The sequence below is a fragment of the Gigantopelta aegis genome, chromosome 14 (genome assembly GCF_016097555.1).
Source record: "Gigantopelta aegis isolate Gae_Host chromosome 14, Gae_host_genome, whole genome shotgun sequence".
Lineage (NCBI taxonomy): Eukaryota > Metazoa > Mollusca > Gastropoda > Neomphalida > Peltospiridae > Gigantopelta > Gigantopelta aegis.
In genome coordinates, this window is record NC_054712.1 from 47,956,651 (window position 1) to 47,982,943 (window position 26,293).

At 39.1% G+C, this 26,293-nt stretch overlaps 1 protein-coding gene across 6 annotated transcripts in view; it reads left to right on the forward strand.

Annotated features, from left to right (window-relative positions):
* Window positions 1–26,293, forward strand: part of LOC121388637 (CD109 antigen-like) — a 135,138-nt gene that overhangs the window by 87,261 nt on the left and 21,584 nt on the right. For 4 of the 6 annotated variants that reach the window (XM_041520063.1, XM_041520060.1, XM_041520061.1 and 1 more), the window contains exons 20-28: window positions 5,915–6,023; window positions 7,655–7,772; window positions 7,937–8,050; window positions 11,674–11,775; window positions 15,705–15,845; window positions 18,324–18,471; window positions 20,512–20,688; window positions 23,328–23,409; window positions 25,637–25,805. In XM_041520063.1, coding sequence (XP_041375997.1) covers window positions 5,915–6,023; window positions 7,655–7,772; window positions 7,937–8,050; window positions 11,674–11,775; window positions 15,705–15,845; window positions 18,324–18,471; window positions 20,512–20,688; window positions 23,328–23,409; window positions 25,637–25,805 — 1,160 coding nt within the window. Of the gene's footprint in view, window positions 1–3,022; window positions 3,141–5,914; window positions 6,024–7,654; window positions 7,773–7,936; window positions 8,051–11,673; window positions 11,776–15,704; window positions 15,846–18,323; window positions 18,472–20,511; window positions 20,689–23,327; window positions 23,410–25,636; window positions 25,806–26,293 lie in introns of all 6 variants that reach the window. The other 2 variants (XM_041520058.1, XM_041520059.1) reach the window with 1 other exon arrangement.

Sequence of the window (26,293 nt, forward strand, 5' to 3'; positions counted from 1 at the left end):
TATTAATTCACTCACCATTTTCATACAAGTGATCCATGGCAGTAGATAGTTGCGATATAATACAGAGCAGCACGTTTCCCTATGCGTGACGGAGTTATTACCCTTTAGGCTAGAGGTCTGCTATCAATGACAGACGCAGGCTTGAAGCAGTATGAACGACACCTATACTGGGAGGATCAAATCATGATGAAGAGTGAAGCTGCAGCGGGTGGTAAGTCCCAGTTCTGTAACATCACTCACATGGCTGTGGTGTTATTTAAAAACTTTTGTGGGTCTTCCACCACCAACACCACCATCCACCCATCCTCTCTTTTTGGACAGTTAGCCTGGGCTCTTGATTTGTGTGTGCGTTAATTGCATATAAAGACATGAATTTGTTTTACTTTGTGGCAGTTACATACAGTGGTATGATGCACAGTTGGAGTAGTCCATGTCGAATCATGTGGTAAAGCGCTCGCTTGATGCGCTGTCAGTTTGGGATCGATTCCCGATGGGCTGTTTCTCACTCCAGCCAGTTCTCCATGACTGGTACATCAATGGCCATGGTATGTGCTATCTTACCAATGGGATGTCCCTTGCTGCTAATCGAAAAGAGTAGCCAACGAAGTGGCGACAGCAGGTTCCCTCCCTCAATATCTGTGGTTCATAACCATATGTCCAACGCCATATAACCGTAAATAAAATGTGTTGAGTGTGTCATTAAATATACCATTTCCTTCTTCCATGTCAAATCAGTCACTTTTAAACCCGATTCAAATAAAAAAGGGGGGGGGGGTGGGGGATTTTTTTTTTTTTTTTTACATAATTTCAGGGCTTGAACTTAAGAACTTTAAAAAAAAAAAATTGCCTTGGGTGAAATTTCCCACTGACAGCAATTTTGAGCCTTCTTAAGGACTTTAAGAAAAAGAAAAAAGAAAACGTTTGCAACAAATAAACATGACAAGTGATCCATGGCAATGATCAGTAATTATAATAAATAGCAGCACATTTCCCTATGTGTGATGGAGTTATTGCCCTTTAGGCTAGCACTCTCCTGTCAATGACAGACGCAGGCTTGAGGCCACCACCCACATGGCCAGATGATATGTATTTCATGTCGATTCAGGGTGATGATGATGGTGGAAAGTCGGAATTAATCAACTTCATTTACAGAGATGCCGTTCATTGTTTTCATACCTTTTTGGGGGGGTGGGGGGAGGGGGGAGGGGGTGACTGTTGTAGGGTTTTGAGGTGTTTTTTTGGCCTCTGTTTTATTTGTCTGTTTTGAACAACTAACCATGGCTCCTGGTTTGATATGGCTTAATTAAATTAAGATTTTTGGCTGAGGTGTGATGAGTCGTTACAGCGATTGCCCTCAGTGGCCTCACCATGCCAACCAGTACCCAGCAACTGGTACATCAAAGGTCATGGGATATACTGTCCAGTGTCCTGTCTAAAAAAGTGCATATATATATAGAAGATACCTTGCTTAGACAATAGTTTCATTGACACAATGCTTGCAGAAATCTGGTTCTAGTCAGTGCACCCTGACTGGTATATCAAAGGTCATGGTATGTGCTATCCTGTCTGTGGGACGGTGCCTATAAAAGATCTCTTGCTACTAAAATGTATTTTGTTTAACAACACCACTGGAACACCTTTGATATACCAGTCATGGTACACTAAATCAATGTGCTCTAGTGGTGTCATTAAACAAAACAAATCTGCTTTTGCATAACCCAGTTTTCATTCGCGCATTATATTTAGGCCATCATTTACATGGTCCTAGTTGGTTATGCAGAAATGAAATTGGTTACCCGAATTTTCATTATCCCAGGGTTTTATTTCTAAAATTTGACTTGACATCCATGGCTATGAAATTGGGAATTTTAGTATTGTTTTACCAACAATTGGGAACTTTGTTTCATTTCAAAAACATCTTATTAAGCCAAGTTATAATTTAAAATGTATTGCTATATATATGTATATCAATGTACTTGTGTATATTAAAATAAATATATCTATTGTGCATTGCAAAACGTTATTGCTGAGGGAAGGTTTGTCAATTGAATGAGATTTACATTCAGATTGGGAATGTTTTACTCCAAAATTGGGAATAAAAAACGACATAGCCTCTGTAGAATGGTGGGGAATGATGGCCGTTATCAGTCTAGAAACATAGGTGATTAAACCCTGTATCCGTAAATGGGTTATCTCAATGTTCAGCTCTCAGAGGCCTGTTTGATGCTTTTCTATGTAGCGGTATTGGGTTTCTTCTCGTACTCTAGACCAAATATCAAAATAACTGTATGTGAGATGCCATATAGCTGTATACATGTGTATACGTGTCTTTTAGTCACACTTTCCATTCCTTTCCAGTAATTAACACATGTATCTTTAATTCCTTTATTATCCCAAAGGAATGTTTGACCTGCATGTTATGGTGATCAACATGAATCACCAATAGATGATACTAACTACACTTCTAGTACTAACAAGAATAAAGGATACCTTAAAGGGACAAAGCCTAGTTTTTAAACACTAGGGCATATTTATTACTATTAGAGCCGTTTATGATGGCTGAAATCAAACATTACTTACATTTTATTGTTTAGGTTATCCATTTCTGTATAACCGAAGTGATTCTGGTCATCCTGGTGTTTCTAATACCACAAAATGCATTTTTCATATTTTTAAAAACGCACGTGCGTCTGAGAAGTAACTGTTATAGAGTCGTGTTTTATTTTATTTTTAAGGGCGTTTCAATGTCGCAGACTCTTGATTCACTCTGTTTTATCCTAGTTGAAACTAGAGTCTACGTGAAAAATATGTCTCAAAGTTTTAAAAAACTAGGGTCTGTCCCTTTAACACGTGTATTTTAGATGCACTGGTGGATTCATTTACTAACCCTAACCCGCTCAAAATTGAGGTAAAAATCCACATTAAGTTTATAATTTTTTTTATACAAGTACTGCTTGGCAACAGTAACTGTTGATTTATTGCATACCCCATGTATGTGTGTGACAGAGTTATTGCCCTTTAGACTAGAGGTCTCCTGTCAATGACAGACACGAAAGTGATGCAAGATCAGCCTCCTAGATATCCAGAAATTGATGAGATATTTCACGATGATGTTGATAAATTTCCACGTCAAGACATTGGTAAGTCAATACTAATCAAACTGGTCTATTGGGCTATTTTCCCATCCCAACCAATGCACCACAACTGGTATTTCAAAGGCAGTGGCATGTGCTATCCTGTCTGTGGCATTGTGCGTATTTAAGATCCCTTGCTGCTAATTGGAAAATGTAGCAGGTTTTCTCTCTAAGACAATATGTCAGAATTACCAAATGTTTGACATCCAATAGTCGATGGTTAATAAATCAATGTGCTCTAGTGGTGTCATTAAATAAAAACAAACTTTAACTTTGTAATACAGTGTAACCCATTTTTAGAAAAGACGACACTTGCCAGACATTGGTTCAATCTTCAAAGTTGTTGTTTTTTCTCCCTGGCTTATTTTCACATGCACGACCGTCCGTCACAATTCGCCTTTACAAAATGAGACAAAATGGCTTTGATTGATGACACTTATCATTTGCATATAACAAAGTTCAAATTATGTTTTCATAATATTTTAACCAATGTTCTACAAAAATTGGTTTGGGTCGTGACATCATTTGCATATGATAGAGTTCAAATTTTATTTTTATAATATTTCAACCAATAGAGTGAGCCATCTAATTACACATGCACACTTATTCACAGTAGTTTCCACAAGAGATTTATAGCACGATACGTCTGTTAAAAAGCATGCAGAGTGCGGAGTAAATTCTAGTAAATTCCTTTTTTTTTTTTTATAATAATCATTAAATATTATTTCTAGTTCTATATATCATGAATGGTGTTTTAGGCGATTTAAACATACAAAATGTTGTCGGAGATAGTTTACTTCTTAATTCCTCCACACTGTTCCCATCCCTAGAAAATATAACTACAGGTATGTCCCTGAGTTTTAATACATTCCGATACCAGTACAGCCTTATAACGCACAATGATAAAACAGCATCAAATTTCATTTGCATGTGCGACACGGACAACTGTGTAACAGACAGTTTTAATACTCGAGAACAAAATGTGAGGGTCACGACGTCTGGTACACGTTATTTTCATTTAATTTTTTTACTTTCTAGTTATTGATCATGATATTATTAGCCATAGAACTGATACAATAATAATTAACTTGACTTAAAGTGGGATATACGTCAGTTATACCCACACTTACTTGGTGTATCGGTGAATATCTCAACAGTTTTGATCGTGAGAAGAGGTTCTCACAATCAAAACTGTTGGGATATTCACCGATATATCGAGTAAGTGTGGGTATAACTATTACATATCCAACAAATGACGTCTAAACCAACTCAAACTGAAACATATTCGCCATTGTACCGTTGACACACCACAATCGAAAACTAAACTCACATACATATGTGTGTGGAGACTAAAGTGGATTGATTGAGTTTGGTAATCCTATCTGGACGAAGGGTGGGACGTAGCCCAGTGGTAAAGCATTCGCTCAATGTGCGGTCGGTCTGGGATCGATCCCCGTCGGTGGCCCCATTGGGCTATTTCTCTTTCCTCAGTGCACCACGGCTGGTATGTCAAAGGCTGTGGTATGTGTTATCCTGTCTGTGGGATGGTGCATATAAAAGATCCCTTGGTGCTAATCGAAAAGAGTAGTCCATGAAGTGGCGACAGTGGGTTTCCTCTCTTAATATCTGTGTGGTCCTTAACCATATGTTCGATGCCATATAACTGTAAATAAAATGTGTTGAGTGCATCGTTAAATAAAATATTCCTTCCTTCCTATCTGGATGAATGTGCACTGATGCGATTTAAAACTTGATGTGTCAGTGGTATAAGGTTGAAAAAGTATGACGGGTGACTTCTTCCTTCCCTGAAAAAATGCAAAAAAAGAAAGAAGAAAAAAGGGCAATGTGAACATTATCTGTACATTTTGTAACTTATCATGTTCCCGTTCATTTGGAAAGGTTTCAAATTATGCACATCGTCCGAATCATAATATTTTGAGAACCAGTACTCTGTGACCAGTGTATCAAAAGCTGTGGTATGTGCTGTCTGTTCTGGAACCATGCTTGTAAGAGTGGACCAGTTGAGTTATTTCCCTTGTCAACCAGTACTCTGTGACCTGTCTATCAAAAGCTTTGGTATGTGCTGTCTGGTATGTGAACCATGCTGGTAAGAGACCCATTACTGCTGACCTGTAGTAAACAGTACAGTTAAACCTGCTCTTGCAACAACCTGTATTAACAGGCCACATGTTTATTCTCCCAAATAATCAAATATTTAATAACCTGACCTGTATGAAGCAGCCCCTGTATCAATTGCATATAAAAGATCCCTTGTTGCTAATTGAAAAGAGTGGCCCATGAAGTGGCGACAGTGGGTTTCCTCTCTCTATATCTGTGTGGTCGTTAACCATATGTCTGACGCCATATAACCGTAAATAAAATGTGTTGAGTTGCATCGTTAAATAAAACATTTTCTCCACAACTTGGTAGTTCAGTTGCCATGGTATGTACTGTCCTACTTACCAGAAAGTGCATATAAAATATCACCCTCCATAGACTTGGGGGTTTTTTGCTGCCCCAACCATTTCTCCACGACTTGGTACTTCAATTTCTATAGTATGTACTGTCCTGTATACCAGAAAGTGCATATTAAAGATAAAAAAAAATCCCTTGCTGCTTTTCAAAAAGAGTAACATGCAGCCGGTTGCCTCTCTTACTCAACGAAATGCTGAAATGACTGGGTATATATCAGACCGAAATTGCCATAGTCAGATTTGGGCTACCACTAACTTAAACCAGTTGTTTGGTATATAGTTTATGTTTGTCACATTTTTCTTCAGGAGGCAACGTCGATGAAGCATCTAGTTCTAACACCGGAGGGATGGCTGACCTGGGCAAGGCACGTACGTTCTTCCCTGAAGCCTGGCTCTGGTTGGAAGGCAAAACGGAGTAAGAGGATTATTATTTATTATTACCCATATGGGCTCAAATATACAGGGTAAGATTTGTTCGATCTCTGCACAGTGTGCAGATTGCTTCTACAGCCACTGATTGGCTGGCTTAAAAATCACGACATTTGGTTGGTTGGTTGCTTGCCATGGCTAGAACTTCACTTTTATTCATATAATGTTTCCATTCATAAGTCAGATTAAACATACGTTACACGATCTACAAAGATTTACAAAAAAACAAAAGGACTCATTTGTTTCGTAAACATGAAATGGTATATTTTCATAAGCAGCGGCTTTAGTAATATATAAAAATAATTATTTTCAAATGCAAATACAGTTACATTATTTTGTACTGTAAACATTTGGCTGTAAAAAGAATGCCGTTATGCTATGACGTCACTTATATTACGTCATGTAATGCGTGTAAGATTATATGACATAATGGCTGATGGCTTTGTTGTAGACTGCAGAGGAATTTTTACATTGAAAAGGCTCGGGTTTACAACATTCATTCACTCGGGACAGATAATTCATAATTCCTCGTAGCTCGTTAGTTATTCTCTAACTCATTATTATCTTTACTATATGTTAATATAATGCTAATAAATTGTTTACTCAATATTATGTTTACCATATTTTAATATAACAGGGGTGCAGAAATGGGAAATATCTCAATAGTCCTCTGGACCAGAACCAACTAAAATGTACTAGATCGCCAGTATTTCTACTAGTCCGACAGCCCACAGATCAAAATATTATTGTTTAACAATATTATACTATACACTTCAAATGATAGTCTGACGCCATATAACCGTAAATAAAAGAAATAAAAATGTGTTTAGTGTGTCGTTAAATAAAACATTTCCTTCCTTCAAATGATAGATATAAATTTGACAAAAAAATATTATTAATAACTTGGTTGGCCAAGTGATCAACATCACATGGCAAACGAAAAAAAAAAGACACACACCCTCCCTGCAACCTTGATTAACAATACCAGATCGCCTGTCGGACTAGTAGTTATATTGTTTAACTCGTCCGTCAGAATTTTTACTCGCATTTGGCAAGCAGGCAAGTACTTTCTGCACCCCTGTATAATACTAATAAATTGTTGTTTACTCAATATTATGTTTACCATATGTTAATATAATAATTATAAATTTTTATCTACTAAATATTATTATTTACCAAATGTTAATATGATAATTATAAATCGTTATTTACTAAATATTATTGTTTAAAGGCTGGTAATTACTAAAATACATCACTTTTTTATTTGTTCATGGCTAATATTTACTCATTTTTTCAAGGCAAGGAACTCACAAAAACTCACCCAAAAAACATGGATGGATATTTAGTCTTTGTTATTATTATTATTAAACATCTCTTGGACAGTTTGAATCAATACAAGACAAAAACTCACCCAAAAAACATGGATGGATATTTAGTCTTTGTTATTATTATTATTAAACATCTCTTGGACAGTTTGAATCAATACAAGACAAAAACATTAAATAATTATTAAATTATCTTGTACTAATTACGGTAATAAGATATTAAAATCAAGGTAACTGTCATGTTTTTCATGTTTAAATAAAACCAGAATTAAATATATGACCTCTCTTACAGTGTATCTGGAAAGAAGACTTTGTCACAGGTTGTACCAGACACAATCACAACATGGGTGGCCACCGCTTTCTCCATCAGCCCAAAGAAGGGACTGGCCATCACAGATACTGCAACAAAGGTGAGTGATTCAGTCTTTTAAAGATATTTTGTTACCATCAGAACCTTTTTAAATTTGATTTTGTGATTTTTATCTCCCAATCGGTTACAATCTAATCTTTCCATTCTGATGACCCTAGCATAATTTAATTTATTTTATGATATATATATTTTTTTCTTTTTCAGTTGACTGCATTCAAGCCTTTCTTCATTACGATGACTCTGCCGTATTCGATAACGAAGACTGAGATTTTCCAGCTTCGAGTCACTGTGTACAACTACATGAAGATGAGAACAAAGGTACGTATGACGTAGCACATCCTCCTTAATTACATTTACACAGTGCAGACACTTTCTCCCAGTTAGGGTGGAATGTAGTATAATCCCTCAATTACATTTACAAGGGGCAGACACTTTGTCCCAGTTAGGGTGGAATGTAGTATAATCCCTCAGTTACGTTTACACGGTGCAGGCACAATGTCCCAGTTAGGGTGGAATGTATACTCATGTCCATTACGTTTACAAGGTGCAGACACTTTGTCCCAGTTAGGGTGGAATGTATACGCCTGTCCATTACGTTTACAAGCTGCAGACACTTTGTCCCAGTTAGGGTGGAATGTATACTCCTGTCCATTACATTTACAAGGTGCAGACACTTTGTCCCAGCTAGGGTGGAATGTAGCACACCTCTCTCCATTATGTTTACAAGCTGCAGACACTTTGTCCCAGTTAGGGTGGGATGTAGCACACCTCTCTGCATTATGTTTACAAGCTGCAGACACTTTGTCCCAGTTAGGGTGGGATGTAGCACACCTCTCTCCATTATGTTTACAAGCTGCAGACATTTTGTCCCAGCAAGGGTGGGATGTAGCACACTCTCTCCATTACGTTTACAAGGTGCAGACACTTTGTCCCAGCTAGGGTGGAATGTTTACTCCTGTCCATTACGTTTACAAGGTGCATACACTTTGTCTCAGTTAGGGTGGAATGTATACTCCTGTCCATTACGTTTACAAGCTGCAGACACTTTGTCCCAGCTAGGGTGGGATGTAGCACACCTCTCTCCATTATGTTTACAAGGTGCAGACACTTTCTCCCAGCTTGGGTAGAATGTACCACACCTCTCTCCATTACGTTTACAAGGTGGGATGTAGCACACCTCTCTCCATTACATTTACAAGGTGCAGACACTTTGTCCCAGCTAGGGTGGGATGTAGCACACCCTCTCCATTACGTTTACAAGGTGCAGACACTTTGTCCCAGCTAGGGTGGGATGTAGCACACCTCTCTCCATTACGTTTACAAGCTGCAGACACTTTGTCCCAGCTAGGGTGGAATGTATACTCCTCTCTCCATTACGTTTACAAGGTGCAGACACTTTGTCCCAGCTAGGGTGGGATGTATACTCCTGTCCATTACGTTTACAAGCTGCAGACACTTTGTCCCAGCTAGGGTGGGATGTAGCACACCTCTCTCCATTATGTTTACAAGGTGCAGACACTTTCTCCCAGCTTGGGTAGAATGTACCACACCTCTCTCCATTACGTTTACAAGGTGCAGACACTTTGTCCCAGTTAGGGTGGGATGTAGCACACCTCTCTCCATTACATTTACAAGGTGCAGACACTTTGTCCCAGCTAGGGTGGGATGTAGCACACCCTCTCCATTACGTTTACAAGGTGCAGACACTTTGTCCCAGCTAGGGTGGGATGTAGCACACCTCTCTCCATTACGTTTACAAGCTGCAGACACTTTGTCCCAGCTAGGGTGGAATGTATACTCCTCTCTCCATTACGTTTACAAGGTGCAAACACTTTGTCCCAGCTAGGGTGGAATATAGCTCAATGATGATGATATTGCATATTGAGTACTGATATTTAAAGGGACATTCCTGAGTTTGCAGCAATTTGTAAGATGTTATTGACTAACAGAGAGTTTTTAATAATTGTAATTACATATCAAATCTATTTTTCTGCATAAAATATTAGTGGCTGTATATCAAACGTGTTTCTGATCATTTTAATATTTGTACTAGGTTAATTTCATTTTATTTCCTAAAATATATTTTTTTGTACTTAAAGAAATTATTTGGAAACAAAATCCAGTTTGGGCTTCTTACAAATATTAAGATGACCAGAAACACATTGAATATACAGACACTGATATTCCAAACAAGAAAATATATTTAATATATAAGTTTAATTGTAGAAATATTTTATTAGTCAGAAACATCTTACAATGCAGCAAAGTCAGGAATGCCCCTTTAATCCTTTTGTAGAGTACATGTACGGGGTTTTTTAATTCACGTCGCTGTGGAAAAATTGAGGGGAGTCAGGGTTTCTAGAATGTTTACAAACTCCACAAGCCATGGGATCAGTGATTTTGAAAATTTACTAGCCATAATTAAAAATTCCCTAACTCTACTTTACTTAATACCAGTTTTTTAATAGTATGTTACCTAAAGATGGAGATAGAGATTATAAACACTAAGATTGTGGGGTGGGGGTTGGGGCAGGATATTCATATTTACGAAAGATTTAAATTCAGCATTTAACAACTGTTTTTTCACTAGCCGTCGGGCATTACAATAGTATTTATTTACTAGCCCAACATTGAATATCACTAGCCATGGGAGTGGGGCTACCATAATCTAGAAGCCCTGAGAGAGTTATTACTTGCTCCCGAACTTAGATTACAGGTAGCCATTTAAGAAATTACCACATTGATGACATAAATTCACAGGCTAAGAGGAGCTAAAAATCACTCCTTGAACTTGTCTCAGGGAAGTGGTGGAGAACGAGAATGTAGTGTAGTAGTGTTGGTGTTATATGCCCCTACTGGCAGTATTTACGATAGTGGGAATTTCCTTATTAACTCAGTTGGTAGAGCCTTGGATTCTCATACTGAGGGTTCGTGGTTCCAATCCCTTCAGTGGAGGTTGATGCATCTGTTACATTTGGAGCCGACGTAGGGACTGGGTGTGTTTTTAACACAAGTATATAATTATAACCCAGTCAGGACCCGTAACAGTTCAACTGCCAATGGTACACAGCTCAAGGACATAGTTTCACTTGAGGGAGGGGGAGTATGTAGTAGTGTTGGTATAAATAGAGAATAGCTTGTCAGATATCTGCTTTATCCTGTGAAGGTAAGAATGGGAAATTCCGCGAGGCACATTCGGCCTATTCGGAAGATATCCGACGTCATTAACTAGTTATTAGTCACCTGCTGGTCCAACCGGAGGGGACTATAGGTTTCATCTCCATCCTTCTGTCTGTCTGACTGTATGTCCGACTGTATGTCTGTCCGTCCGTCTGTCCCACATATAGTTTTCCGGATGGTTATTTTTAGAAAGCCTTGAGAAACTGACCTGAAATTTTGTGTATAGCTTTATCATGTACCGTTACGGGTCAAGTTTGACGTTCATGGCGATTCAGACATTTTTGACGGAGTTATGGCCGTTGTACTTAGAAGAAGTGAAAATTTGTTTTCCACACTTTTTTCAGAAGGCCTTGAGATATTGAGCTGAAATTATGTGTATAGCTTTGTCATATACTGTTACAGATTAACTTTTACTTTCATTGCACTTTACCTATTTTTGATGGAGTTATATCCCTTGAACTTAGGAGATGTGAAAATTTGTTTTCCAGAATAACTTTTCCCAAAGACTTGAGATATTAAGCTGAAATTTTGTTTATTTGATTAGCTATATCATTTGTTGTGTTGGGTTTGTCTAGAGTTATATCCCTTGTTATTGGGTTTGCTTAGAGTTCTATCCCTTATGTTGAATTTGCCTGGTTATCTCCCTTGTGTTGGGTTTGTCTAGTTATATCCCTTATATTTGGTTTGCCTCAAGTTATCTCCCTTGTGTTGGGTTTGCCTAGAGTCATCTCCCATGTTATCATTGGTTACTGTTGTTGCAGGTCACTGTGACACTGCAGCAGTCGGATGAGTTTGAGAGGATCCAGTCGTTGGCTGATGGAGTACAGCATATCCTCACGGGAGACGGAGTCGTGGACATTGAGGTATGTTAACAGTCTCACTGGAGACAGGGTCGTGGACATTGAGGCATGTTAACAGTCTCACGGGAGACGGAGTCATGGACATTGAGGTATGATAACAGTCTCACTGAAGACAGAGTCGTGGACATTGAGGTATGTTAACAGTCTCACAGATGACGGAGTCATGGACATTGAGGCATGTTAACAGTCTCACTGGAGACAGAGTCATGGACATTGAGGCATGTTAACAGTCTCACTGGAGACAGAGTCATGGACATTGAGGCATGTTAACAGTCTCATAATTCATATTTCCAGCCATTTTGCACATGACGCTCACCGGAAATACAAAATGGGAAACACTTACTGATAAGTGGCTGCTTTGGGTTTTCATTTTTTAATGGAAAATACCTTGGTTTTCCAACAATGGCGGCACATTGTGGTAATTTTCAGGGATCGATAGCTGATTGTAACAGCTAATTTGATAATAAATTTGATTGTTTTATCAACAACGAAAATCACCAAATATTTGGATATGCATCCTAGTTCTTTTTTTCTTAAACTCTGGTCAGAAAACCACTGTTATTGGGAATAATGGACATAAATACTGGACTGCCCGTAAGTAAATGCAACTTTTTCTATTTTTTGCCTAATTTTAATCAACATTAACTGATCTAAAATATAAAAATTTGAAAACCCACAAAAATAATACAATGTACTTACTGATTCAAATTTGAGTGAATATATGTGAGTAAAAATTATAAACTTGTACCCTCTCAACATGGTTTTTGTCAAAAAATAATCCAGTAGTGTAAAGGTTAACCTTCTCTCTACTGGAGTGATTTTTGACTAAAACCACATTAAGGTATGTTAACCTCACTACTGGAATGAATTTTGACTAAAACCACATTGAGGTATGTTAACCTTCTCACTACTAGAGTGATGTTTTACTAAAACCACATTGAGGTATGTTAACTTTCTCACTACTGGAATGAATTTTGACTAAAACCACTTTGAGGTATGTTAACTTTCTCACTACTGGAATGATTTGTGACTAAAACCACATTGAGGTATGTTAACTTTCTCACTACTAGAGTGATTTTTGACTAAAACCACTTTGAGGTATGTTAACTTTCTCACTACTAGAGTGATTTTTGACTAAAACCACTTTGGGGTATATTAACCTTCTCACTACTAGAGTGATTTTTAACTAAAACTACATTGAAGTATGTTAACCTTTCACTACTGGAGTGATTTTTTTACTAAAACCACATTGAGGTATGTTAACCTTCTCACTATGGAATGATTTTTGTCAAAAACCACATTGAGGTATGTTAACGTCACTACTAGAGTGATTTTTTACTAAAACCACAGTGAGCTATGTTAACTTTCTCATTACTAGAATGAATTTTGATTAAAACCACAGTGAGGTATGTTAACCTTTCACTACTGGAGTGATTTTTGACTAAACCACTTTGGGGTATGTTAACCTTTCACTACTGGAATGATTTTTGACAAAAACCACATTGAGGTATGTTAACCTTTTCACCACTGGAGTGATTTTTGACTAAAACCACTGAGGTATGTTAACCTTCTCACTGCTAGAATGAATTTTGACTAAAACCACATTGAGGTATGTTAACTTTCTCACTACTGGAATGAATTTTGACTAAAATCACTTTGAGGTATGTTAACCTTTCACTACTGGAATGATTTTTGACAAAAACCACTTTGAAGTATGTTAATCTTCTCACTACTAGAGTGATTTTTGACTAAAACCACATTGAGGTATGTTAACTTTCTCACTGCTAGAGTGATTTTTGGGTTTTTCTAATTTGTATACGCATGTCTATGATGGGTCGTATTATGGTATGGCATTGTTCGTCCATCTGTATGTACGTCCGTCTGTTAACTTTTCTTATCCGGACAATATCTTGCATACAGATGCAGACAGGACCATCATATCTCACATGTAGGGACAACTTGGGATGGTGGTGTGTCACGTACTATTACTAGGTCACTGTGACCTACTTTCCACTGTCTACTGCACATAACAGTAAATCCTTGTGTGGACAATATCTTGCATATAGATGCATACAGGACCATCAAACCTCACACGTAGAAACAACTTGGGATGGTGGTGTGTCACATACAATTACTAGGTCTCTGTGATACAAATAAATCAAGTAATTTGTCTATATTCTGAACATCATAAGAAAATCACTTTCTCCAATGGATACAGTATCATCAGTAGTTGGTCCAAAACAAATTGTTCATCCATCCCATTGCAAAAATTTCACATAATTAGACTTGAATCATACCCGTAACATATTCATTAATAGCTATTGTTTTCCATCAAACTCCTGATGGGCGTATCCTGTACCTCACCAGTACTCTTGTTATGCTTTATTTTAGATGAGTTAAAGGGACAGACCCTTGTTTTTTATAACACTAAAGCATAGTTTTCACCTAGACCCTAGTTTCAACCCATAAAAATGGACACTAAGTTTAGTTAATTTACAAACCTGTAACAAATTTGGATACAACAGAGTGAAATAAGATTCTGTGACATTGAAATACCTTTAAAAGTAGACTAAAACATGACAGCCTTTACATCTCAGAGACACGTGCATTTTTTAAAATATGAAAAAAATCATTTTGTGCTATTAGACACACCAGGATGATAAACACTTCGGTTGTACAGAAATGGATAATGTAAACAATAAAATATAAGCAATGTTTGATTTCAGTGATCATGAACGGTTCTAATAGTGGGAAATGTGCCTTAGTGTTTAAAGACTAGAGTCTGTCCCTTTAATATTGATTAAAATTAGACACAAAAAAATATCAATAATGTTGTGTTTACTTATGAGCATTTGTGACCAGATGTTCAGTAGTTAAGTCAATTATTCCCAATAACTGGAATTTTTTCTGCCAACTTCCAAGTGAGCTTATGTCTTTTGTTATTCACTTACATTTAAAATGTACACAAAAGGAATGTGTCAAAGTTACTGGAAGATGCCAGCAGCTAGGGGTGGTGTGAATTGCCTTTTATATATTAATTCACCTTTCAACAGGAAATGTAAAATGTTCAGTGTTTGCAGGGCTCGAAATTAACGACGGCACCTATGGCAATTGCCGTCGTTGAGATGTAAATTGCCGTAGGCCGGGAACATCACCGGCGGAACAAACGTGCCATCGGTAAAGCTCCTCAATGATAGCAAAATGTTTACACATCGTATACATTAGCTGCCAGTATATAACATTAGTACATTTAAAATATGTCTACGAACAGCAAATAACCTTTCAGTCTTATTTATTTGCTGCAAAAGTCTTCTTCTTTTTTTCGGTTGCCATGGGCAGGCTTTAAATTGCCATCGGTGGGCCGTTTCACCCACGGCAATTTTTAAATTTTTTTTTTGCTTTGGGAGATAAATTGTTAAGTTCGAGCCCTGAGTTTGGAAGGGGGCAGTGCACCACACATTTCTTGCTATATCAAACAAAGTCATCCATCTGCAGTGCCATTTCAGTTCTGAAGTGTGCTATACAAATTTTGAAAACTCAAACTATTTCATGATCCCCTTCATGTTCAAGTTATATATATGAATGATTTCAATGTAAATCTTAAAATCCTTCTTCATTTGGTTAATTAAATTTATTGATAATGCTCTATTTGCATAAAACTGTTGCATTTTATGTTGATGTTGATCATCACTTACTGTTTGCATTTACCATAGTTCGACACCCAATGTATGTATTTTTTGTGCTGGGGTGTCGTTAAACATTCTTTCTTTCATTCATTCCTACTTGCATTAATATATTGAATGCTTTTTTTTTGTTGGGTTTTTAAAAATTGTTTCGTGTAAGTCACCTCCCCTCTTGTTAACTGTTCAAAAAAATGTAAATGGGGGGAAAAAGATATCTTTTTTAAGATTGGTTTACTATTGTTTTTCTAGGTAGATCCAAATGTTCCGAAGGCTGTCATATTTGACATACGACCAATCAAACTTGGACTTGTTTCGCTGAACGTGACGGCTCGACCAGAAAAAACAACTGGAGAGCTTGGCGATGTTGTGACCAGGGATGTTCTTGTGAAGGTGAGATACTGAGTATTACATAAACATGAATAAAAAGGTGAGATATGGAGTTTATTACATAAACATGAATAAAAAATAGCCTTGCCACTGTTTGAAAGGAGCAACCCATGTGGGAATAGTGGTTTCTTACTAGACCCAACAGATAAGACATATAACAGTGTGCTGGGGTGTCTAACACCAACAATTAGACATGTAACAGTTGATAGCAGTGTGCTGGGGTGTTAACACCAAGAATTAGACATATAACAGTGTCTTGGGGTGTTGTCTAACACCAAGAATTAGACATATAACATTGTGCTGGGGTGTTGTATAACACCAAGAATTAGACACATAACAATGTGCTGGGGTGTTGTCTAACACCAAGAATTAGACATATAACAGTATGCTGGGGTGTTGTCTAACACCAACAATTAGACATATAGCAGTGTGCTGGGGTGTTGTCTAACACCACGAATTAGACATATAACTGTGCTGGGGTTTTGTATAACACCAACAATTAGACATGTATCAGCTGATAGCAGTGTGATGGGGTGTTGTTTAACACCAAGAATTAGACATGTAACAGCTGATAGTGTGCTGGGGTGTTGTCTAACACCAAGAATTAGACATATAAGTGTATTGGGGTGTTGTCTAACATCAAGAATTAGACATGTAACAGCTGATAGCAATGTGCTGGGGTGTTGTCTAACACCAAGAATTAGACATATAACAGTGTGCTGGGGTGTTGTTTAACACCAAGAATTAGACATATAACGGTGTGTTGGGGTGTTGTCTAACACCAAGAATTAGACATGTAACAGTGTGCTGGGGTGTTGTCTAACACCAAGAATTAGACATGTAACAGCTGATAGCAATGTGCTGGGGTGTTGTCTAACACCAAGAATTAGACATATAACAGTGTGTTGGGGTGTTATCTAACACCAAGAATTAGACATGTAACAGCTGATAGCAGTGTGCTGGGGTGTCGACACCAAGAATTAGACATATAACAGTGTGTTGGGGTGTTGTCTAACACTAAGAATTACACATGTAACAGTGTGCTGGGGTGTTGTCTAACACCAAGAATTAGACATATAACAGTGTGCTGGGGTGTTGTCTAACACCAAGAATTAGACATATAACAGTGTGCTGGGGTGTTCTATAACACCAAGAATTAGACATGTAACAGGTGATAGCAATGTGCTGGGGTGTTGTCTAACACCAAGAATTAGACATATAACAGTGTGCTGGGGTGTTGTCTAACACCAAGAATTAGACATATAACAGTGTATTGGGGTGTTGTCTCACACCAAGAATTAGACATATAACAGTGTATTGGGGTGTTGTCTAATACCAAGAATTAGACATGTAACAGCTGATAGCAATGTGCTGGGGTGTTGTCTAACACCAAGAATTAGACATGTAACAGTGTGCTGGGGTGTTGTCTAACACCAAGAATTAGACATGTAACAGCTGATAGCAGTGTGCTGGGGTGTTGTCTAACACCACGAATTAGACATATAACAGTGTGTTTGGGTGTTGTCTAACACCAAGAATTAGACATGTAACAGTGTGCTGGGGTGTTGTCTAACACCAAGAATTAGACATATAACAGTGTGCTGGGGTGTTGTTTAACACCAAGAATTAGACATGTATCAGCCGATAGCAGTGTGCTGGGGTGTTATCTAACACCACGAATTAGACATATAACAGTGTATTGGGGTGTTGTCTAACACCAAGAATTAGACATATAACAGTGTGCTGGGGTGTTGTTTAACACCAAGAATTAGACATGTATCAGCCGATAGCAGTGTGCTGGGGTGTTGTCTAACACCAAGAATTAGACATATAAGTGTATTGGGGTGTTGTCTAATACCAAGAATTAGACATGTAACAGCTGATAGCAATGTGCTGGGGTGTTGTCTAACACCAAGAATTAGACATGTAACAGTGTGCTAGGGTGTTGTCTAACACCAAGAATTAGACATGTAACAGCTGATAGCAGTGTGCTGGGGTGTTGTCTATCACCACGAATTAGACATATAACAGTGTGTTTGGGTGTTGTCTAACACCAAGAATTAGACATGTAACAGTGTGCTGGGGTGTTGTCTAACACCAAGAATTAGACATATAACAGTGTGCTGGGGTGTTGTCTAACACCAAGAATTAGACATGTAACAGTGTGCTGGGGTGTTGTCTAACAACAAGAATTAGACATGTAACAGCTGACAGCAATGTGCTGGGGTGTTGTCTAACACCAAGAATTAGACATATAACAGTGTGCTGGGGTGTTGTCTAACACCAAGAATTAGACATGTTAGGTGTTAGAACAGCTGATAGCAATGTGCTGGGGTGTTGTTAACACACACACACACACACACTATTGGATATTCTGTCTTATGCTAAAACAAGTCTTTCATTTCACATGTTAGAGAAGCCACAGATAAAACAATGTACTGGGGTGTTGTTAACACGCACATTCCTTTCTTCTGTTTGCAGCCAGAAGGCATCGTGAACATGCGGACGTCTGGACAAACGGTGGAGCTTGATGCTACGACACGCTCGTTCGACGAGACCATCTATCTGGCGTTTCCACCCGCGGACCAGGTTGTGCCTGGATCACGCAGAATTGAAGTCAAAGTGACTGGTGAGTTTGTGAACTGTTCCGTCCTTCTTTCTTTGTCCATCTATTGCATCTATAGCGATGTTCTCATTACACTTATCGCATGCGATATGTCAGTCCTACACACTCGGTTACAGTAAAGTTTGTTTTATTTAACGACGCCACTAGAGCACATTGATTTTTTATCTTATCATTGGCTATTGGACGTCAAACATATGATCATTCTGACACTGTTTTTTTTAGAGGAAACCTGCTGTTGCCACATAGACTACTCTTTTACGATAGGCAGCAAGGGATCTTTTATTTGCGCTTCCCACAAGCAGGATAGCACAAACCATGGCCTTTGTTGAACCAGTTTATGGATCACTGGTTGGTGCAAGTGGTTTACACCAACCCATTGAGCCATGCGGAGCACTCACTCAGGGTTTGGAGTCAGTATCTGGATTAAAAATCCCATGCCTCGACTGGGATCCGAACCCAGTACCTATCAGCCTGGAGACCGATGGCTTAACCTCTGTGCCACCGAGGCCGGTCGGTTACAGAGACATGTAGTGTACAATTAATGTCTTTGCGATTTATAGTCAGTCCCACAGCTGAACGCCTTTTTTCATGTTTTGGAATTAGTCGTTTGTTGTTATTTCCAAAACACTTTTACTTTTCTTCTTACATTAAACAAAACTGAAATTATTTTTGTAAGAGGATGGAACAGACTTTAGATGTTCTCACATTACGATTCAGTCGTATGCGACAAGTCGTTGCAACAGATCGCATAATGCGAACGCTGCTTAACTGCTGCATCAGAGGCTGTGGTATGTACTGTCCAGCATAAACTGTCTGTGAAAAGATGAATATAAAAGATCTCTTGCTGTTATGTCAGCAAACTACAGCTGGCTTCCTTCTTCTGCGTTCAAGCTATAGTTGATCATGCTTTAGATTTGGAGCCCGGTTGTGGTGATAAAAAGTGCTGTCTCTGTCAAGTCTTCTTTGGAACCTCAAAGCTTGACAGCCAGTGTTGCTCCGTTCGGCCAGTGCTTTATCATTTATCAGTGTACATATGAGATCTGAGATGGCAGTAACCGGTTCTTAGCCTGAAAATGGTTGTCTCTTGGTATCTCTTCAGATGATGGATTGGATCCTTGATTGTAGTGTGGATGCATCAGAACTTTCTCTTAATTATGCTGGCTTCCTCTTCCCCGTCTTTTGATCAGGGGAGGGGGGATCAGGGGATTCGACCCCTAAATATATTCAAGTGTCAATTTTTTAATATTTGTTTTTTAATTTCATTATGTTGCCCTTTTCACAAGTTGGTCCATGTACCTTTTTTTTTTCTTATTGTCTCCACCCCAAAAAACACCCCCTATACTTTTTCTGGATCCTGATCAAGCATTCCTTTCCTTTACAACCAGTTTTTTGCCACTGTTGTAGCAAAGGTAACAGTGTTTACCGTCGGTAATGTGGAGAAAGTCTAGGTCAAACATCACTTGTTGCTAGACAGGACTAGTGTATATGACAGCATAGGATTTCATGTGTTATTTTTCCAGTGTCAAAATTACCATATGTTGAACATATAGCCACATTGGTGGCAGCAGGTTTCCTCTCATTATATCTGTGTGGTCCATAACTATAAGTCTGATGTCCTATAACTCGGGTGGGAATTCTCCTCAGATCCGCGGTTTTCCTCTCATGGAACATTGCGTTTCTTCGCATTTTAATCGTCCTTTCTGCGGGGGGGGGATCGGTCATGTAAACTTCTGGGCCCAGATTTTCGAAGCTATCTTAGCACTACTATATCGTAAAACTGTCCTAAATGATGACATGACACATCAAATTATGTTGTGACATCATTATGAATCTAAATGTGGCCGCGTTTCTTACTTGGTTTCATTTGCAAAGGGAGCAGGTAAGCTTTAGCCGGCGTCGTGATGCAGCGTGCCCCCGGACCCCTCTAGATTTCCTCTTTTTTACAGTTCACCATTTCCCACCCCTGATAACTGTAATTAAAATGCATTGAGTGCGGCGTTAAATAAAACATTCCTTCCTTCCTTCTTCCTTCCTTATTTTCAGGAGACATCATGGGACCAGCCATATCTGGTCTGGACAACTTGTTACAAGTGCCCACCGGGTGTGGTGAGCAGAACATGATTGGCATGACACCAAACATCTATGTGACGAAGTATCTCAAGTCAGTGAATCGTCTTTCGTCGGACCAGAAGGAAAAGGCAGTCAAAAACATGAAGACCGGTGAGTACAGAGTTACCAAACGTTTACATGGGCAGGGTGTATCCGGGACAAGGCTGGTGTATCAGGGACAGGGACAAGGCTGGGTGTATCAGGGACAAGGCTGGGTGTATCAGGGACAAGGCAGGGTGTATTGGGGACAAGGCTGGGTGTATTGGGGACAAGGCTGGGTGTATTGGGGACAAGGCTGGGTGTATCGGGGACAGGGCAGGGTGTATCGGGGACAAGGCTGGGTGTATCAGGGACAAGGTTGGGTGTATCAGGGACAAGGCAGGGTGTATTGGGGACAAGGCTGGGTGTATCAGGGACAGGGCAGGGTGTATAAGGGACAAGGCAGGATGTATCGGGAACAAGGCTGGGTGTATCAGGGACAAGGCAGGGTGTATCAGGGACAGGGCAGGGTGTATCAGGGACAAAGCAGGGTGTATCGGGGACAGGGCAGGGTGTATCGGGGACAGGGCAGGGTGTATCGGGGACAAGACTGGGTGTGTCGGGGACAAGGCTGGTGTATCAGGGACAAGGTTGGTGTATCAGGGACAGGGCAGGGTGTATCAGGGACAGGGTAGGGTGTATCAGAGACAAGGCAGGGTGTATCAGAGACAGGGCAGGTGTATCAGGGACAGGGCAGGGTGTATCAAGAGACAAGGCAGGGTGTATCAGAGACAGGGCAGGTGTATCAGGGACAGGGCAGGGTGTATCAGGGACAGGGCAGGGTGTATCAGAAACAGGGCAGGGTATATCAGGGACAGGGCAGGTGTATCAGGGACAGGGCAGGGTGTATCAGGGACAGGGCAGGGTGTATAAGGGACAGGGCAGGTGTATCAGGGACAGGGCAGGTGTATCAGGGACAGGGCAGGGTGTATCAGGCAGAGATGCCAACCGTTATGAATTTGGCAGAATTATTACGAATTTAAAGCATAGATTACGCTATTACGATTGTCTTGTTAGAAATTCCTATTTTTAGAAAGAAAATCATAATTTCGCATATTTGGTGTCGAATCGTATTTTGGAAGGCACAAATGTTAACACTGGAGAAATGGACCTTTTTCCCCCTTCACCTTGTTCTTTAAACTTATGGATTCCGAATAGCGAGCATGGCAAGCGTGGCGATATAGATATAGTCAAATGGTTGAACAATTGTCCCATCTACTTTTTATATGCCCATCTATGGGTTGTATTATAGTATGGCATTGTCCATTCGTATGTCCATCGTCTGTTAACGTTTTCTTGTCCGGACCATATCTTGCATACAGATGCATACAGGACCATCAAACCTCACATGTAGGCACAACTTAGGATGGTGGTGTGTCGCGTGCTATTACTAGGTCACTGTGACCTACTTTTCACAGTCTACTGCACATAACAGTAAATCCTTGTCTGGAGCATATCTTGCATACAGAGGCATATAGATGTATACAGGACCATCAAACCTTACATGTAGGAACAACTTGGGATGGTGGTGTGTTGCGTACTATTACTAGGTCACTGTGACCTACTTTTCACAGTCTACTGCACATAACAGTAAATCCTTGTCTGGAGCATATCTTGCATACAGAGGCATATAGATGTATACAGGACCATCAAACCTTACATGTACGAACAACTTGGGATGGTGGTGTGTTGCGTACTATTACTAGGTCACTGTGACCTACTTTTCACAGTCTACTGCACATAACAGTAAATCCTTGTCTGGAGCATATCTTGCATACAGAGGCATATAGATGTATACAGGACCATCAAACCTTACATGTAGGAACAACTTGAGATGGTGGTGTGTTGCGTACTATTACTAGGTCACTGTGACCTACTTTTCACAGTCTACTGCACATAACAGTAAATCCTTGTCTGGAGCATATCTTGCATACAGAGGCATATAGATGTATACAGGACCATCAAACCTTACATGTAGGAACAACTTGGGATGGTGGTGTGTTGCGTACCATTACTAGGTCACTGTGACCTACTTTTCACAGTCTACTACACATACCAGTAAATCCTTGTCTGGACCATATCTTGCATGCAGAGGCATATAGATGTATACAGGACCATCAAACCTTACATGTAGGAACAACTTGGGATGGTGGTGTGTTGCGTACTATTACTAGGTCACTGTGACCTACTTTTCACAGTCTACTACACATACCAGTAAATCCTTGTCTGGACCATATCTTGCATACAGAGGCATATAGATGTATACAGGACCATCAAACCTTACATGTAGGAACAACTTGGGATGGTGGTGTGTTGCGTACTATTACTAGGTCACTGTGACCTACATTTCACGGTCTACTGCACATAACAGTAAATCCTTGTCCGGATCATATTTTGCATACAAGATCATTGAACTTCACATGTAGGAACAACTTGGGATGGTGGTTGGTCAAAAACAAACTGTTCATCCATCCCATTGCAAAAATTTCACATAATTAGAATTGAATCATACCCGTAACAGATTCATTAATATGGATATGGTTTTCCATCAAACTCCTGATGGGCGTATCATGTACCTCACCAGTACTCTTGTTAACAACTTGGCCAAGTAATGACCTAATGCCATGATCTAATACCTTGACTTAACCACTTACAAATTGACCTTGACCTAACAACTTGACCTACCTAACCTTTTGAGTTTGTTGTGACAGGATACCAGAGAGAGCTGCAGTTCCAGAGGAAGGATGGATCGTTTAGTGCTTTCGGAGACAACGACAAGTCGGGCAGTACTTGGTACGTCCAGTTACCATGACAGTGATTGTTTATTATTGATTAACACTAAACAGTACTCGTTTAGTATCTAAATAATTAGAAATTAATACTTTAAAAGGAAAGAAAGAAATGTTTTATTTAACAACGCACTCAACACATTTTTATTTATGGTTATATGGTGTCAGACATATAGTTAAGTACCACACAGATATTGAGAGAGGAAACCCGCTGTCGCCACTTCATAAGCTACTCTTTTCGATTAGCAGCAAGGGATCTTTTATATGCACCACCCCAGAGACAGGGTAGTACATACCATGGCCTTTGATAAACCAGTCTCGTGGTGCACTGGCTTGAACGAGAAATAACCCAATGGGTCCACCGACGGGGATCGATCCCACACCAACCGCGCATCGAGCAAGCGTTGTACCACTGGGCTCCTTCCCGCCCCCAGATTAAAAGGAATTAAGTCACCCATCACTGTCAGTTGTAGTGAGTTAAGCAGGCCTTCGGATTTCACGGTAACCATCATTTCCAGTACTGTGTCGGTAAAATCACAGAAACCAAAATTTTGTTTTCCATGATTATTATATTGAGTACAACTATTCAACAAAAATAATATATGTATAATTATTTTTTTTAAAACAGTTTCCGATGGTTTCCATAATCACAAGGCATGGAACCGAAAGTGTGTCGTATAACATTTGAAATCCAGGGCTAGCTCTGCCACTCGCCAAATTCGCCAATTGCGAACTTCAGGAACAATTGGCTAATTTTATTTTGATTTGGCGAAAACATTTCATGTAATAATTGGTATTTTGTTAAAAATAACAGAGTGGATTTTTCATATTTAAAGATAATTTGGCAAATTATTTTGCTCACCCAGAGCTAGCCCTGCTATGGCCTGTTAATAATTGACCGCATTTATTTTTTGGTTCATGCAAGTTTGAATCGAAGATGCAGTGTGTACACTGTATGACTCCATATAGCTTTGGAAGTTTCTGACTTGAACATTTCCTACATTTTTTTGGCCATCAAGTGTGGTTATCCTCTACCGGTGCAACCGGAGGGCACTATAGGTTTCATCGCTTTCCTTCTGTCAGTCTGTCTGTCTGTCTGTCTGACTGACTACCTGTCCTGTCTGTCCTTCTGTCTGTCCATCTGTCCCACAGTTTTCCAGATATGTTTTTAACAATGCCTTGAGATACGGAGCTGAAATTGTGTGTATAGGTTTATTATGTAGTTACAGATCGAGTTTGACTGTCATGGAGATTTAGCAATGTTTGACAGAGTAATGGCCTTTGAAATTGGGAAATATGAAAAAAGAAATTCCAGACTTTTTTATGCAATTTCTTAAAATATTGAGCCGACATTTTTGTATAGCTTTATCATGTTTGAATGTTGTATAATAATAGTTTTAAAATTAATTGTATTTCGAGTAAGCATTGCAGTAATTATTTTCAAGTTGTCAGTGTTCTAAAATGTTATACAGTCAAGACTGGTCTAATGTATGTAACGGTTACCTGCCCATAACAGCCACCATAAACCCACCCAGTTCAGTTCCTTTATTTTACCTGTATATAACAGCCACCTGTTCAATGTGATAAACTGACTTTTTTTTAATGTTAAATGATTTCTTACCTGCAACCTTTTGGACTAATTTAATAGGTAACAGAATGCAGTGGAAAGCAATCAACGATAAATGACTTTTTCAAAAAGCATGTTATAGTGTCTTTCAACAAAACATATTAAATTTATTCTTTGTATAACTTTTTTTTTTCATACTATCTTTATGTAATAAAAAAAAAAAAATTCTCTCTATGTTAGATTTTTGTGATGATTGTCGATACTTTGTGCATTCCAGTTTAGTACTGTTTTATTATACAGGGGTGGGAATTCTCCTCGGATCAGCTGTTTTCCTCTCATGGAACATTGCGTTTCCTCGCATTTTAATCGTCCTTTCATCCAAAATGTGCCAGATGGCACAGATTTTAACCTAGGATTTCAAGACACCTCTAGATTTCCTCTTTTTTACAGTTCACCAATTCCCACCCCTGATTTTAGTAAATTATTTTATATGTATTTTCCTTTACCTTAATATAACAGCCACCTGTCCATGACGAAAACTTAATTGTATTTTGAGTAATCATATCATTGTTTATTTCCAGGTTGTCAGTGTTCTAAAGTGTTATATAATAATAGTTTAAAAATTAATTGTATTTCGAGTAATCATTGCAGTATTTATTTCCAGGTTGTCTGCCTTTGTATTGAAGTCATTCGCGCAGGCTCGCAACTTCCTGTCGGGTGACGTGGTCATTGACCCTAACGTGATGCACCGTGCGTTCCGCTGGGTGTACAAGAGACAGAACACCACCGGCCTGTTCCGCTCTGAGGGATTCGTCTGTCACGCAGAACTCATGGTGAGTCACAAACATACAAACCTTTCCTGTTGAAGTTGGCATGTAGCCCAGTGCTATTACGTTCGCTTGATGTGCGGTCAGTTTGGGATCGATCCCCGTCGGTGGGCCCATTGGGCTATTTCTCGCTCCAGCCAGTGCACCACGACTGGTATATCAAAGGCTGTAGTATGTGTTATCCTGTTTGTGGGATGGTGCATATAAAAGATCCCTTGCTGCTAATCGAAAAGAGTAGCCCATGAAGTGGTGACAGCAGGTTTCCTCTCTCAGTATCTGTGTGGTCCTTAACCATATAACCGTAAATAAAATGTGTTGAATGCGTTGTTAAATAAAACATTTCCTTCCTTCCTTTCCTGTTGCTTATTAGCCTTTAGACTACTGGATTAATTTTTCGACAAAAACCATGTTGAGTGGATACAAGTTTGTAATTTTTACTCACATATATTCACTTAAGTGTTTTATAAATACATAAAAAAATGTATAATTTTTAC